General features: G+C 45.7%; 1 protein-coding gene and 1 long non-coding RNA gene across 3 annotated transcripts in view; one reads left to right on the forward strand and one right to left on the reverse strand.

Annotated features, from left to right (window-relative positions):
* The window catches only part of LOC138568684 (uncharacterized), a 342,089-nt gene that overhangs the window by 98,960 nt on the left and 226,340 nt on the right, over positions 1–16,789 (forward strand). The gene's annotated exons all lie outside the window — the stretch shown is intronic.
* LOC138568676 (hydroperoxide isomerase ALOXE3-like) overlaps positions 1,227–16,789 on the reverse strand; it is a 411,617-nt gene continuing 396,054 nt past the window's right edge. Inside the window, exons 13-14 of the mRNA XM_069646461.1 lie at positions 12,075–12,245; positions 1,227–1,825 (exon numbers count right to left, since the gene is read on the reverse strand). Of these exons, the coding sequence (XP_069502562.1) occupies positions 1,646–1,825; positions 12,075–12,245 (351 nt within the window). The 3' untranslated portion in view covers positions 1,227–1,645. The remainder of the gene's footprint in view (positions 1,826–12,074; positions 12,246–16,789) is intronic.

Below are 16,789 nucleotides of genomic sequence, written 5' to 3' on the forward strand. Positions count from 1 at the left end.
CAAATCCTTTACTTTTACAATACATAGTGTTTCAGTGTTTCTTTGGATCCTTTGTATTACAATTTCACTTGTACTGTATCTACTGCCCTCTCTCCCTCCTAAGATAAGCCTGGCTGTTCTGTCTACGCTACCACATACTCAGGTGGTACAGCCTTATACTAAGAGTGGAGTCTTGTACTGCCTCAGTTGAATGGTTTTTCTAGACCCTTAGTTGGACTTCAGAAAAACTGTCCTAACAGTGGGCACCAGGCTCGGAATGGCCTATAGGGCAATAGGGAAATGCCCAAAACAAAAATACAAAATGCTAGTGTGAGCCACTTTTTTTTCCCATGCTGCTAAGTTACTTTGTGAGGCTAGTTGTTTTGATCAGCGTTACTGAATGAATATTCTTTAAAAGGCCCAAATTGCATCACATTTGATCAACAACCTCCCCCTTGGGTACTACTCAGACAGTCTGTCACAAACAGAATGAATTCCCATTTGTAACTGTGGGCCACTTTTTCATTGGTGCCCAAGAAAATGTTATGCCCCAGTCCGCCCCTGTTGTGCAAACACGCATCTTCATGTACATGCCACAGCAAATGCCTACGCACATCTCAGCATGAAAACACACCTTTGCATACACACCAACTCCCGAGTGCATCGAAGCACATGCACACATATGGACTTGCATACACACCTAAGAGCGCTTGCTCACACACCTCTAGAGAGACTGGTACACCACTCTAGACATGGCATCTTTAGGCTTCCAGTACACACACCTCTAAAGAGACTGATACACCAATCTAGACATGACAACTCTAGGCTTCCAGTACACACACCTCTAGAGAGACTGATACACCAATCTAGACATGACATCTTTAGGCTTCCAGTACACACACCTCTAGAGAGATTGATACACCAATCTAGACATGACATCTTTTGGCTTCCAGTACACACACCTCTAGAGAGATTGATACACCAATGTAGACATGCCATCCTTAGGCTTCCAGTACACACACCTCTAGAGAGATTGATATATCAATCTATACATGCCATCTTTAGGCTTCCAGTACACACACCTCTTTAGGCTTCCAGTACACACACCTCTAGAGAGACTGATACACCAATCTAGACATGCCATCTTTAGGCTTCCAGTCCACACACCTCTTTAGGCTTCCAGTACACCCCCCTCTAGAGAGATTGATACACCAATCTACACCTCTAGAGAGATTGATACACCAATCTAGACATGCCATCTTTATGCTTCCAGTAATGAATATTTTCTTAATACTTGGTAGCATTTTCAAGAGCGTGGTAACAATTAATTTGAAAACAGTCACTTGGTGTACTCATTTGAGGGCTAATTTACATAAAGTCTACTGCCATTCACACTGGTGCCACTGATGATTGCTATAATATTTTAAAAGAAAAACGATGAATGGTGCTGCTCCTTTGAATTGGATTGATCACTTGGTAGAGGCAGGACCTGCTGATTAAAGAGAAGGGGAGATAGAGGACATGGAAGCCGCCGAGATGGAGAGAACATGCAGTGCTGTGGATGGACTGAGGAACAGTGGAAAAGGAAGCACAAACTAAGGAGAACACACAGTGTGGGCGTGCCTCACCCCACCCCATTGCACATCCGGGCCTCGACATGTGTGTGTTATTTGAAAATGCTGTTCTCGATATTTCTGGGATTCAAGTAGTTGTATTTCAGGTTCAGGGATTCGTTCCTCTTTTCAATGCGGGAGGCGATCTGCTCCAGACGTACCCGGAAGTCCCGGAGCCAGCGCTTGGGTTCTTCTTCTGTGAAATATTCTTCGGAATAGGACCCCAGCGGGATCTGTGAAAAGAAAGCCAGAAGCCATGACATGCATAATTGACATATGTGTAAACCCTGGCCACGCACACCTCAACTGTGACAACATGTGTATTTGTTTTAACTCTTTTTGTCATTTCAAAGTATTAAACACAACCCAATCATCAATTAAAGTCAGTGGGTTTTATCTAAACAACAACAAATGACTCTTTCCACTAAGGAAAAACATAAATAAACTCCATTCTTCACTATGAAGAAATATATCAGAGAATCATCAACTATAACTAACTCAGTGCAATATTACTATATATAAAAGTGAGAAAACAAAACATAGACATACACAAACATATATAAACAAAACAACACAACTCAACTCACACATTATTACCCTATTCACTCACGTCTTCACAAATCACGTGTTCACCCCAATTCATCCAACTGTTACAATGATAAATTAACCTCAATTATACAGTTCATTGAATGGCCCCCATATCTCCAAATATTCATCCTCTCGTTTCTGTGTATTTATTTTAAGGTAGTGTCTATTCGCAAGGACAAAGGATAAATAGCACACTTTTTCAGCACAATTTACAAGGACAAGAGTGTCATTTTAAATTGTGCAGAATGTACGCTTTTGACACTTGGTCATTGTGAACAGCAATTCACACAGACAAAGAGGGTACGTGACGAGAAGGAGGCGGAGCGTTGCGTTCTGTTTATTGAATAGAAGTAAACACTATTTCTCATCAAGAACAGACCATATCAATGCGCTGCACCTCCTCCTTGTCACGTGACTTTTAAGCATAATACGTCCTAGGTCACCGCTAGGGGACTGGCAGAAGGGGAATTGTGCATTCTGTAAACTGCTAAAGTGAGGTCAGAGGGCAAGAAAAGAAACAGTGGATGGGGCATATGGGCTAACTTGGAGGGGAATACGATGATTCATGAAGAGGCAGTGGAATGGAACGAAAAGGGGATCTGTGGACTAACTAACAGGTGTCTAGAATGTGGTCCATAGAGGGGGTTGGTGGGGGACATCTGGTTGTGGATCTGGATGGAGGGTGTGGGGCATCAAGGTGTGGATCTGGAGGGAAATATGGAGCAGCTAGTGGATCTGGAGGAAAGGATTGAGCTCTGGGTGTGGATCTGAAGGGTGGGACGGGGCATCTGCGTGTGGATCTTGAGGTAGGAATACAGGCACCTGAGAGGGAGGGGGCATCTGGTTGTAGATCTGGGCAGAGGGATGAGCATCTGGGCGTGGATCTGGAGGGAGGGTGTGGGGCATCTAGGTGTGGATCTGGAGGGAAATATGGAGCAGCTAGTGGATCTGGAGGAAAGGATTGAGCTCTGGGTGTGGATCTGAAGGGTGGGACGGGGCATCTGCGTGTGGATCTTGAGGTAGGAATACAGGCACCTGAGAGGGAGGGGGCATCTGGTTGTAGATCTGGGCAGAGGGATGAGCATCTGGGTGTGGATCTGGAGGGAGGATGTGGGGCATCTATGTGTGGGTCTAGAGGGATGGGTGGGGCACCTTGGTTTGGCTCTGGAAGGAGTAATGGGGCATCTGGGTGTCGATCTGGAGGGAGGGAAGAGGGAACCTGAGTGTGGATCTAGAGGGAGGGATGGGACTCTGGGTGTGTATCTAGTGGGGCTCTGGGTGTACATCCGGCTCTTTGTGCCCTTCTAAACAACCTCGGTGTGTTTTTTACCAACTATGCAGACGATACCCAGCTGGTCCTAGAGGTTACAGGAGACTACCTGGCCGACTCCATCGCTCTGTACAATCTATCACCATACCAATGACTGTATGTCATCCAACTGGCTCTGCCTACATTGTAACAAGACCAAATTATTGATTTTTGTCTCAAAGGCAGCACGTGCCAATTTAAGCCCAGCCTACTCTAGCTTTCACATTGGTGTAATTAGCATCCCTCTCCTTAGCCAGGTGAAAACCTTGGGCATCTGCCTAGAAACCTCCCTTAATTTTGATGCTCATGTCAACCTCTTGCCAAAAAAATGTTAACCTCTGCCTCCATCTTCTAAAAAACATACACCCATTCATTTCCAGAGACAACACTGCAACCATTGCCCGGGCCACAATTCTCACAAGACTGGACTACTGTAACGCCATACTGATAAGAGCCTCATCCAAAAATCTCAATAAATGTCAAGTGCTGCAAAATAGCACTGTGCACACTGTTAATAATCTTACCAGGCGGGAGCACATTTCAACTCATAGAAGGGAGCTACATAGGTACCCATTCTTGACCGCATTAACTTAAAAGTGGGTACTATTATTCACAAATATGTGTATGGAGAAGCACCCTCTTACCTAAAGATGTTGGTCCCACTGTATTGCCCGGCCAAAGTACTATGTTCTTCTAACAAAATACAGGATGCTTGTCCCTGGTTCAAACGGGTGATGGGTCTAGGCAGATCATTCCAGGTCAAAGCGGCGAAATTCTGGAATTATAGGGCATCTGGGTGTGAATCTGGAGGGAAGGATGGGGCTCTGAGTGTGGATCTGGAGGGAGGAATGGGGAATCTGGGTGTGAATCTGGAGGGAGGGATGGGCCATCTGCATGTGGATCTGGAGGGACTGATGGGGCATCTGGGTGTGGATCTGGAGGGGAGGATGGTTGATCTTGGTGTAGGTCTGGAGGGAGGAATGGGCATCTGCTTGCGGATCTGGGGGTAGAAATGGGGGCACCTGGGTTTGGACATTGAAGAGCGAGATGGGGCATCTGGGTGTGGATCTGGAGGGAGGGATGGGGCTCTGGGTGTTGATCTGGAGTGAGGCATGAAACATCTGGGTGTGGATCTGGAGGCGGGGATGGGGCATCTGGGTGTGGATCTGGAGGGGGGATGGGGCTCTGGGTGTTGATCTGGAGTGAGGCATGAAACATCTGGGTGTGGATCTGGAGGCAGGGATGGGACATCTGGGTGTGGATCTGGAGGGGAGGATGGTTGATCTGGGTGTGGGTCTGGAGGGAGGGATGGGCATCTGCTTACGGATCTGGGGGAAGACATGGGGGCACCTGGGTTTGGACATTGAAGAGCGAGATGGGGCATCTGGGTGTGGATCTAGAGGGAGGGATGGGACATCTGTGTGTGGTTCTGGAGGGAGGGATGGGGCTCTGGTGTGGATCTGGAGTGAGGCATGAAGCATCTGGGTGTGGATCTGTAGGCAGGGATGGGACATCTGGGTGTGGATCTGGAGGGTGGGGTGGGGCATCTGGGTGTTGATCTTGAGGGAGGCATGAGGCAGCTGGATGTGAATTTGGATGGAGAGATGGGGCTCTGGGTGTGGATCGGGAGGGAGGGATGGGGAATCTGGGTGTGGATCTGGAGGGAGGGTTGGGGAGACCGGAGTGTGGATCTGGAGGGAGGGGCATCTGGGTGTGGATCTGGAGAGAGGGATGTTGACTCTGGGTGTGGATCAGAAAGTGTCAGGAATCAGGGGTCTGGTTGTTCCCAGGTCTTACATAAAGGCACTACAAGTAACAAGAACCCTTATCCATGTACCGCATTGAGCCACCAGGGCTTCCCGACATGCTCCTGATGCCGCTCCCTGGCTATTCGGCCTCGGGTTTATGTCACTGGATGGGACTCGTAATGAGGCCCAATGTCTCGGAGTGCAGGGTTTAAAAAGTTGGGGAAAGCATGCGTTTATAGAGTATTCATTTTATAGGTGCAATAGCTGAAAATCGAAGCACCAAAGATGAACGTTTTCAAATCCTGATTGTTTTATCTGAGGGCCCATTGCCGACTAAATGCAGTGGTTGTAACACTTAATATTACTTTACAACAATGACTTTACATTGCTATGCATTTTGGTTGGTCACTTCCTTTAAATATCAGCAAGCCCTGTGAGAATTCTAAGTCTTTGCAACAGAGTATAATTACTAACGCCTACATGAAATTGAGGGGTATGTGGGATGTATTGACCCACTTTTGCTCTGCTATGCTGCATCACTGTGTTATGGTGGTGTTAGGCAGAATCCTGTGCAGTGCCCTTAGGGACCACTACACACAATTAAGACCACAGGTGGAAATACAAGTTTTACCTTTGGTACAAGCCTTTACTACTAAGTTATAGTGGTAGCAGTTCCAGAGCAGCCAGGCTTATCTCAAGAGTATATGAGCAGTAGCAGAGATTACACAAAGGAACCACAAAAACTGTGGCTCAAGCAAACACTGACTGAAGGTTTCAGGTAAAAAATATAAGTACATTTATTTTTAAACCATCAGTTAACCAACACTTCTATTAAACTTTAAACAAAACCACGCGTTAAATATTCTGCAGCTAACCAATTCACTTTGTACAGTATGTCTCAAGGTAAGTACCCTGTGTTTGAATGAACCGGTGTTATGAACAAAACACGATACTGTGGATACGGTTGCAATCACCTTTTGACAATTCGGTCTACTCAATAAACGCGTATCCGTGACATGAAATGCTACCGGGGCAAAAACACACTTAGCACCTGAGATACCCAGAGGGAGTTAGAGTCAAAAATCAGAGGCAATATTTAGGTTAGGCAGACAGCACCGAGAAACACTCAGAAACAGGAGTTCAAAAGTCAAAGGGTCGGAGCCAGGGTTAAGTGACACCGGAGACCTGTTGCTGAAGATCACACCGTTGGACAGTTCACGATTCAGCATAGCCCAAAAGTACTTTGATATTGTCAATGTTCAGAAGCAAAAGTTATAAGAAGGAGGGAAGACAAGGGCGAGCCTTGAGGATGAAGAAAAGGGGGTTCACCCAGTTTCCTCGAGTAGAGCACAGTATCTTATTCCAATGATGCAGCTGGTGCCCTGGCAGTTGTTCCTGTTGGCTTCCCACAGACCCATGATTCCTGAAGCTTCATTGTGAAGGAGGACGTCTGAAGGGGGTCTGCACCACACAGGGATGAAGCCGGCAGCAGTGACAACGAATAAAAGGTGCGCTCCTTAAAAACAGGAGAGACTCGGCAGGTGGCTATCCAGACCACTACAGCAGTTTGCAGCGATTTCGACCACGGCGAAGATCTCTGGCTGAAGAAGATGAGCTGGTTATCCCCACCAGGCTTAAAGGAAGAAGACTCCGGACTGGATCTCCTCTTAGTCGTCAAAGGGTAGATAGCTCAGGACTGCAGCAGGGCTTCACCGGGATGGGGTAGTTGCAGCAGCTGTCGTTCTCTCCGCTTCTCTTCGGTTCCTTGTAGTTCCAGAGGCGACTCTGACTTCTAGCCCAAGAGACCTGCCTTTTATGTTCAAAACCCCCATTCACATAGCCTGGCTGCAATCACGCAGCAGGGGGGTTGTCCAGCCGGGACAACCACCTCAGCCAATCATGGCAAAGTGCGACTTGGGTTTCCTAGGATACCCTGTGCAGGGGGTGTCTACACCCCTCCCTCACATTCAGCCCACCCAGACACCAAAGCGCCTTGAGGAGGGCTTCTCTGCAGAAGCCCGCCAAAAGACGGTGAACAAAGAAGGCGAACCTAGTTTGCCACGCAAAGTAAAACACAAGAAGGACTTTAACTAAAAGAAATGGCGAAAAAACTCAACCGGAGCCAAAAGAAAGACGATTTGGTCAAGCGGGTTTATGTTCGAGGCTAATATAATATCCAAGAACAGTACCATGTTTATCTAATATAATCACGATAGAAAAGTTAGGGTAGATACCACTGCCACCAGCCAAGTCTAAATGTTAAAAGAGCGAAACAATGCTCAGGGAGGTACAGACAGAAAAGGGGTACAGATTAGCCCTTTCCAGTACTCCATGTAAGATGGGGTGTACTGGGTCGGGGGTAAAAATGACTATGTACCTTTCTCTGGGGGACAGTAGTCAGCCCCAGTGAAATGGAGTCAGAGGGAAGTCTTAAAGACAACCCTGGGTTACTACACTGAGGGTGCAGTGTAACCCATACAAGAACAGGGGCACCTAGAGTGGTGTGCTCCAGTGCCCAAGATCACACAATGAGTAAAAACACATAGGCCAAAACACATGTAAGAGTGGAAAAAGGATGTACACTCTTACCAGGTGGAAAAAATAAACTCCAGAAATCCAGCAAAGCTGCTGGGGGACTCACTAGGTGAGGGAAATTAGCCCTAGAAGGAGAATTCTCCCTAACAGGTGGTGCCAGAAACTTCCAAATATCTGAAAAACCCTTCTGCGCGCCAAAATCCCTGAAAACCGCGCTTTTCAACGCACAAAAAGATGGCTGCCCAATTTGCCATGCCTGTTGTCAGTGGTATAACAGAGCTCTCACTACTGAAATGTGTCACTGGTCTCCACAACAATTGAAAGTGGAGTGCAGAAGGAAAAAGCAGTGCTTTGCTAAATGAAACTCCAATAGTGCTTTAAATCACCTTTTCTTTGCTGCTGAAACTTCAAAATGCCGGTACAGAACACCTTTCAAATATTCAAAATGCTCGCTGGGTGCTACAATTCACTTAGTTTAAGGAATCACTGTGAACGTACAATGTCCTGAAAGGCTAAGAGCATAAAGAAATCTCCACAGCAAAAGTGGCCTGTCTGTGGATCCGTAAAAAATCTCTGTGCAGCAGAGGGCGACCTGTGATGACAGCTGTCAGGGGCCTTCCTGATTAAACTTTAACATGATATGAACTGAAAGTCAAATGTTTGCAATATATGAGGCCTGTTACTGATAGCAACGCATATTATAGTTGTTTTTGATCCCACATGTTTAAAATCATCTTGAATGAGAATTCTATTTGTCATTTGATACAACAAGTTTGTTTTGAGCAAAGGAAAAGCCAAAAGAATTTAACAATTAAATTAAACCCGGCTGAAGCTGCAAAACTAGAATAACAGGTTTTTCTCACAGAAGGAAGGCCTTACCTCAGCATGAACTCGCAGGGAAGTGTTAATTGCTAGTTTGGGACAGAATTTGGTCTACAGAGGGAAAAGGAGCAATGACAAGTTGCAGCAGGAAATTCGAAGTGTGAGGATGGTCGTAAATGGCCTCTGCAAGGAACAAACAAAGAGGAGACTGCTCCTGGACTGCAGAGAGACAAAAAGAGGCGGACCCAAACAACCATCTGTGGCTGAACATTAACAAAGAACACTTTTTAAAAGACGTATAAATTGCTAGCCAAAATTGTGAAAAATATAAAAATAACAGAGTTGTTCATTTAATTTCTGGCTGCCCGGTTTAAGAGGTGACAAAACCGTGTGACATGTTCTGGAAAGGAATGGCAAGAAATGTGATTTTACGCAAAATGCATGACTGTTAGAATTGTGAAAATGTACACGCATGTTTCCATGTTAAATACGCATATTTGTGGAAAGTTTCAGAAAAATCGGAAAGTATGTTCATAGTGAAAAGGGCACAAAAATCTGAGGAAAGGGGAGACATTATCCCACAGCTGCAGGGTTTTGAGGAATAGCTGCTATATAAAATATGGCATCTGTATATGTAATTTGTATAAAAGTAACTAATGTAGAAATGTGTTTATAAGGTAAAATCCGATTTTGAGACCAGTGGCTAAAGGGAGGTCTCTGAGGATTGTAAAAGAGAATCATAAACCTGACATCACCAAGCCTTGAGTCAATCACTCAAATTGCAAGGCAGAGATGAAGTATTGACCCTATCCCAGCACAAAGGGGCAAGCTTAGATAAGCCGGCCCACACACCCCCTGTATGATGTCATTTCATAGCATAAAGAGAGACAGCTCACCAGACATAGGGACACACAGATCCACTGACCATCCTGATGCTGGCGGAGCACCCTGCTGCTGAAATCTACATCTTCCTTGTTCCAGACTCCAGAAACTTGGCAAAGCAAGGGCCAATTGCATAGCTGAACCATTCTCAGCTAGGCCTCAAATTCTAGAACAGAACCCCAAAAGCCTAGGGGAAGCATCATAATACAGCCGGGCTGTGCTGTTACTGCTTGCCTGCTGAATTAAAAATCCTCACAACCAAGAAGGGCAGATCCCGTCCAGTCCTGTGCCGTGCAGTGACCAGAGCGCCTTGCCGACCCTGTCCAGTCCTGTGCCGTGCTGGGGCCAGAGCGCCTTGCTGATTCTGCCCAGTCCGATGTGCCCAGCTGTCAGTCCCTGATAGGTCCAGAATCCTGACGGTCCCATTTAAAACTTATCCAGTGAGTATCAATAGGAAGAACTGTGTCATATAGCGCATGTCCTTTGCATAGTCTTGTCCCTAGCTTCTACCCATCCTATCTTTTATTTAGAACCAGAATTGTCAGAACTATCTTTGCATGGATTCTTCTCTCACATGTGTTCCTAAGTCCTAACTTCCTATTGATTGATTAAGAAAGTAATTCCCAAACCCAACCAGAAAGCAGAGTATCACACCTGAACTGTTATAATCTGCCGTAAATGACCTTCCTGTGTGACATTCTACTTTTTGGTAGTCTTCAATATAGTGTAAGCAAACGCATTTGTCATTTCTAAAGTGCATTTCCGTTTCATTCTCGCGCCTATTTTACAAAAACGACCTTCACTAAAACTTCTGTAACTCCCTCAGTTTCCGTGATAGAAACAAAATTTCAACTCCTATTTGTAGCTAACATCTGTACCTTTTCAACTCAGTGTGATTCTCCCGTTATCGCGAATATCGCGCACTGAAAAGTTTGCCGCAAATTTAATTTTGAGAAATGTTCACACGTGTAAAATAGCTCTAAACTGCTTCCAACTTGGATTTTAAGATTTCAAATGTTTTATTCGCATTAAATCATTGCTTGTGTTTGTGTGCAACTATTCAAAGCGGCTCCCATAAAAATTTAGAGCAATTTAAGTATTTTAGACCGTATTTGGTGTTTTTGCCCAGTCTATGCTAAAGATTTTAAAAGTCATTCTGACAATTGAAAAGCCCACTTCGTTTTTCTCTTTCTGTGTAAAGGGGGAAGGGGGATGTGAGACACTGTTTGACCTGTACATTCCTGAATACCTGCTCTATCCTCCTATCTCTTGACATTGCCTATTGGGCGGGTTAAGAAGGGTTGCAGGGGGAACTGCTAACCACAGTGCTATCTGATCTCAACCAACACAAAAATATTATTTTCTGTGCTGTCTTTGTTTTGCTTATTACCTATTCCTAGTGTACTAAAGATATTATTCAGCGTTCTGTCACCCCATTGGTGATTGTTGTGTATCTATTAAAATATATATTGTGATTTTGATCTTAACCAAGTAAATAAATAATACCTTTTACAAACCAGCCTGATTTCTGGTCCAGCGTGGCCTGGGGTATTCGTAAAGTAAGGGGTGTGATACGAGTGGTACATCTTTGAAATAATTGAATCTATATCTTAAATACGTTTTTCCATTGCGCTGCACACTAGGCCGGGAGAAGAGTGTATCGCCTGATTGAAATCCTTAACAGGTACATTACTAATATTTGCATGTTATGTTTAGGCAATAAGAACTGAGCGGCAGGGGCATAATCGCATCAGGTAATGGCCCCAGGGCCCATAGCTACATGCCCGAGCATTACCTGACACGCAGACATTACCTGATGTTGTAATGCCCCCGTGGCGAGGGGCTTATTGCCATTATTACCCTGGCCCATTAGACTGGGGTACCAATGGTGTTTTTTTTTAGTTGCTAGGCGCGTTGCGTTTTGCAGCCAAAAAAAAAAGAAAAAAGAAATGACTGCCACGTACTGGGAAACGTAGTCCATTCTCCCTTCCCATGGCGGCCATAGTAAACAAAGAAAATGGCTGCCATGGAATGGGAGAAGGGAATACGCATAGTCCCTTCTCCCTTTCCATGGTAGCATTGAAGTAAATGAAAAAAAGGTAAACAAAAAAATGGCCGCCATGGAAAGGGAGAAGGGAGTACATGTAGCCTCTTCTCCCTTTCCATGATAGACAGAGAAAAAAATATGAAATACAGAAATTTTGGTTGTCCTTTATTCCCAGGGGCATTCCACCATTTTGGGATCTTTGGCAAGGTCTGTTTTAATTGTTTCCTTTTTGTTTTTACCTTTTGAGCCACTTAGTGGACAGGGGTGGGGCCAGGTAACAGTTCTAAGTTACAGGATTGGTAGCTACAGAGAGACTGCCACAGTTCATATTCCCATCACCCAAGCAATGGGTACAACACAGGCAGTGTAACCTTTACCCTTACGCTGAACATGCATAGAATGGACTACAGTGGTGCAAGCTTCCTTCACACACAAATGGTGCTACATGACCAGAAGCTGTGCAATCTTAACCTAAGCACAGTAACAGCACAAACATACCCACCTTCACACAGTACAGGTACAACAGTACTTGAGGTATGCTGAGTACTTACAATGTCCGCGGACCCACGAGTCAGCATCCAGAAGACTGAGATGGAGGTGCAGGTGCTGCTCACCTCTGGCAGGGTCTCCAAGACGCTCTCCATCGTGCCTCTGCCCTTTACACTGGGTGGAGGGTTTCTCATGGAGACAGGAGCATTGGGCATCCAGGAACAGAAGTCAAACTGCAGAAGGAAACATACAAACATTTTGGGGATTATTTGGCTTCAGAGATGGGAGAGTTATGGTTTGAAAGAAAAACATCTGTGTCTATGAACTTAGCCTGTTTGGTACCTGTAGCCTGAAGATAGCCCTAACGTTTCAGACCTGAGTCTGTAAGCTATGTGCAAACTGCAAGACACATGTGCTGTATGAGACCATTGTTTGCAAGAGGTGGGCAACCCAGGGGATAGCCTTGTGTAATGCCTAAACATGTGGGATGTGTAACTTGAGGACGAGTTTTTAGAAAGGGGTCATCATATGAAAAAAGTATGTGAGTCAAGGTGATATGTAGAAAAACAATCAAGTCATGTCAGTTTAGAGAAAGTGTCAACATTGAAAGAAATGACAGAAAAGGTTCCATTTATCATAAGATCTTCAAGAAACAATCACAATGTAACAAAAAGGTTAACACAAATTGGCATGTGTTGTTGGTAGATAAAGAATTATGTCCATATTTAGATGATAAAACCGAGATAATTTCCAGAAAAGCTGAGACATGACCTGCACGCTCACACCAGAAAAAATACAGCCCGCTAGGGAAAAAGGCACAAGACACTGCTTGGAAGGATTACAAGTATTTATTTCTACAAAATAGAAGTGCATTAGCAAAGAACTCTGCTGCCACCATCGTTCTGTTCTCTGTAGGCATGTGCAGCACATTATAAGCACAAACGAAGTCACTGATGACCTAATTACATATAGTACAATTCTATAATACTGTCTGGAGGGGCCCTATACATCGAGGGCCTGCTCCATAAGGGATGCCAAGCTGTTGGTCCATCTTCATCTGTCCATCTTCGTCCACGTGGGCGTTACTGGGCTCATCATCCGCAGTGAAGCTGGCCTAACAATTAATTAGTTATTTGCAAAACCAATGTTATTTTATTGTTGTAACAATGTACCTAGCAGATGCAGGGATAAGCCCAGGGGAGAGCCGAGGTCACACTAACTCACACATTCCACTCACTCCCAGACAGATCAGCCCCAATTTCCTCCACCTTCGTTTTAGACTACAGTTTGATGGCACCCTTTACCTCGCTGCACAAATCACATGACACATTTCTGAAGGCGCGATAGCCTTGCCTTCTGATCTTGGTGATCGATCAAGGGGTGTAAAAGTTTTATGGTCAGTGGTCTGGGTCTGAATGGTGCTGTGGCATACAGGAGTCTCAGGATGAAAGGATCTGTGAACAGGGGTGAACTGACCTATAGGGAACTCTGGAGATTTCCCAGTAGGCCTCTGCACCCTGGGCCTCTTTTGTGTGGTAACCCATTGTATTTCCACATTTTCCCATAAGAAAATGGTTGGGCTTGTTGAAAATGTGTAGATATGGGGCCCCTTTTAAAATTATTTCCAGGGCCTCTTTTGGTTCCCAGTCCACTTCTGTCTGTATATCTCATGTGGGCATGTGGGGATAATTGGAGGCAGGAAGGCCTTGCTATCTATTCCGTGGGATGGTACGCCAAAAGGCGCTCTGCTCCCTTCTCAGGATCTTGCATGGCGCAAGGGCCTGTAGCCTCTTGGACAATGGAGGATTGTATGGGTTCTAAAACCTGATCAGGTTGGGGGGTGATGTTTGCACTCATTCAAGGGATCTAATACTAACACGCATAATGATGTTTGCTGCGCCTGGGCCTAACTTCTAAGATGGCTGCCAGTCACCAAGATTGTGATCACACCCGCATCTACTCACCCCAGCCTAGCGTACTGGCGTCTGCACCTTCCCCTCTAGGTCCTACGCTCGCCTATTCTTGCGGCGGCAGACCTACCCTAGCAACACCAGAGCTCATACGCACCAGGCAAGTGGTCTCTCTCCCAAAATTGACATCAATCTGCTGAGACTTTCATGCAACCTGCAACCAGGCACCCCACACTTTCCTTTGTTGGGTCCTGTACTGATTCTGCTACTAACAATCATTCCTCATCCTCCGCCTGTCTCACCACCAACTCTGTAGCTACTCAGAGCTCACTCTTACCCCACCCATCACCCCCCTCCTACCAAGACCTAAGCGCCCCAATTAGGGTCCCAGTTGCACCAGCTCTACTGCAGTCCTCTCAGCCACACCCAAGACCAGCTACTCTCACCATCTCAGGCCCTCATATCCACTAAATGTATGTCCACCCACCCATAACAAAAGTCTCTCCTGAAAACACTTCATCGCCCAAAGCTATAAGCTCCTCATCAATTGCTCAGCCAATTCAGGCCCTTCGCAACAGTTCGGTTGTGTACTTGAAGACACACCCCACCATCGCACCCAGCCCTCACAAAGGCTCTACCGACAGACAAGGTCACCCAAACCACACCACTCCACAGCCACTCACACGGCCCATCCTCCTCCAACTCTACGCACCTCCCCATTCCCCTTCATTGCGCCATCATGAATGCACGCTCTATTCCAGCTCACTCCACTGAGATCCTGGACCTTCTCACCACCCAGAACCTAGCCCTCCTAGCTGTCATGGAAACTCAAGCTCTCTCCATCGCCCAGCTGCACCATTTCAATCTACATCATTTACCGACCTCCTGGACCAGCAGCCAACTTCAACGAAAACCTGCTACACCTCATTGGTAACAACCTAAAAGCTGCTACCAAATCCATTCTCCTTGGCAATCTCAACCTGGGATTCAATGACCCTAAAGACCTGCATGGCAACTCGCTCGCCAAAGCCCTAAACACCATGGGATTCCAACAATTAGTGAACAGCCTCACTCACTCAAAATGCAGAATCCTAGATTGGATTGTGGACCACAACTGCTCCGCCTCAGTCAGCTCTAACTCTCCCTGCCCCTGGACAGACCACCATGTTATTCTTTTTTCCATCCCCAAAAATACCAAAACCAAAATTCACACCTTACTATCACCGCCCACACTTGCTAGAAGTTCCCGTAAACTAACTAAAGAGAACCTTCTACCTTATCTCGACTTGCCTGTTTTCAAACCTCTTTTCTCAAATGACCCTATCTTGCTAGCAGAAATCTACAACGATACACTCAAGATAGCAGTGGAATCCTTAGTCCCACTATCTCTAAAAAAGTGAAATCAGTAAAACATGCCAATTCATGGTTCGCAGCGGAAAAAGAATTCAACATGATAGCTACTCAATATAAAAAAGCCAACATCCTTGCTAAATCCACCTCCTTCAACACCAGAATTACTAATGCAAAATCGGAATCTAAGGAGATGTTAGCTATCGTCAGGGAAGTAGTGACCCTGATCCTATCACACAGGTCATCTCGAAAGATGAACCTTGGTGCCCTAGCATAAAAACAGCCATGCTAAAAAAAATAAAGGACTGCGCAACCACCCTAGCCCCATTCCTCACTGCATTCATAAATGCCTCATTTGTATCAAGTATGGTCCCCCCTTGCCTGAAAGAAGCCTGGGTATGCCTGCTCCTAAAAAAAACATCTATAGACCCAACCTCCCCTAACAACTACCGTCCCATCACCACTGTCCCATTCCTCCTAAAAATTCTGGACAAAGCAGCATACATTCAGGTCCAACATTTCTTAGAAACTAACTGCATTCTAGGTAAGCGTCAATCGGGTTTCCGCCTGGGTCATGGCACTGAATCAGCCTTACTGGACTTAAAAAAACAACTATGTGAAATGATCAATGAAGGGAAACCGGCACGACTCCTCCTCCTCAACCTATATGCAGCGTTTCACCTAGTGGACCTTAAGACCCTATGCAGACACCTCACTACCTCAGCTCAGTTGTCCCATAAAGCCACTGCTTGGATCTCCTCCTTCCTAGAAGGGAGAGCCATGAGAGTATTCTCAGACCAGGCCTGTGCAGCGCCCTCCGCTATACACTGTAAAGTCCCGCAGGTCTCTTGTATCTCTCCCACCCATTACAATATTTTTACCAAACCACTCTTTGACATCCTGGATGTGGTCGGCATAGCCTACACGAACTATGTTGATGACACCCAGGTCCTCCTCCGCCTCTCAGGCACCTACGAAGCGGACACGAAAACACTAGACTCCGTCTACGCCACCATCCAAGCCTGGATGGAGGCCAACAGGCTCTGCCTAAATGGAGACAAAACCGAAATCCTTCTAGTCGGTCCCAAGGAAACACTCAATAAACTCAACAGGCAGTATACCTCTTTCACTGTCGACAACACTCAGATTCCTGTGTCAACCTCCGTTAAGACTCTTGGTGTCTACCTGGACTGCACACTATCCATGTCACGTCAAGTAAACGCAATTGCATCTTTAGCATCTTACTCCACCAAGCTGTACAACGCAGTCAAACCCTTCCTATCTACCCAGACCTGTCTCTCCATTGCCAGAGCCACTATAGGTGCTAAACTAGACTACTGCAATGTCCTCTTAGCTGGCACTTCAGCAAAAGAATGTCAACAGACTTCAAACAATTCAAAATAACGCTCTCTGCATGGCCCTCAACATACCCAAGAGGGAACACATCTTAGCTGCTAGACGCTCCGCAAACTGGGTCCCTGTTAAAGAGCGCATCCTTTTCAAGACACTTGCCATCA

Source organism: Ambystoma mexicanum, chromosome 1p (genome assembly GCF_040938575.1).
Source record: "Ambystoma mexicanum isolate Mex_15411 chromosome 1p, UKY_AmexF1_1, whole genome shotgun sequence".
Classification (NCBI taxonomy): Eukaryota; Metazoa; Chordata; class Amphibia; order Caudata; family Ambystomatidae; genus Ambystoma; species Ambystoma mexicanum.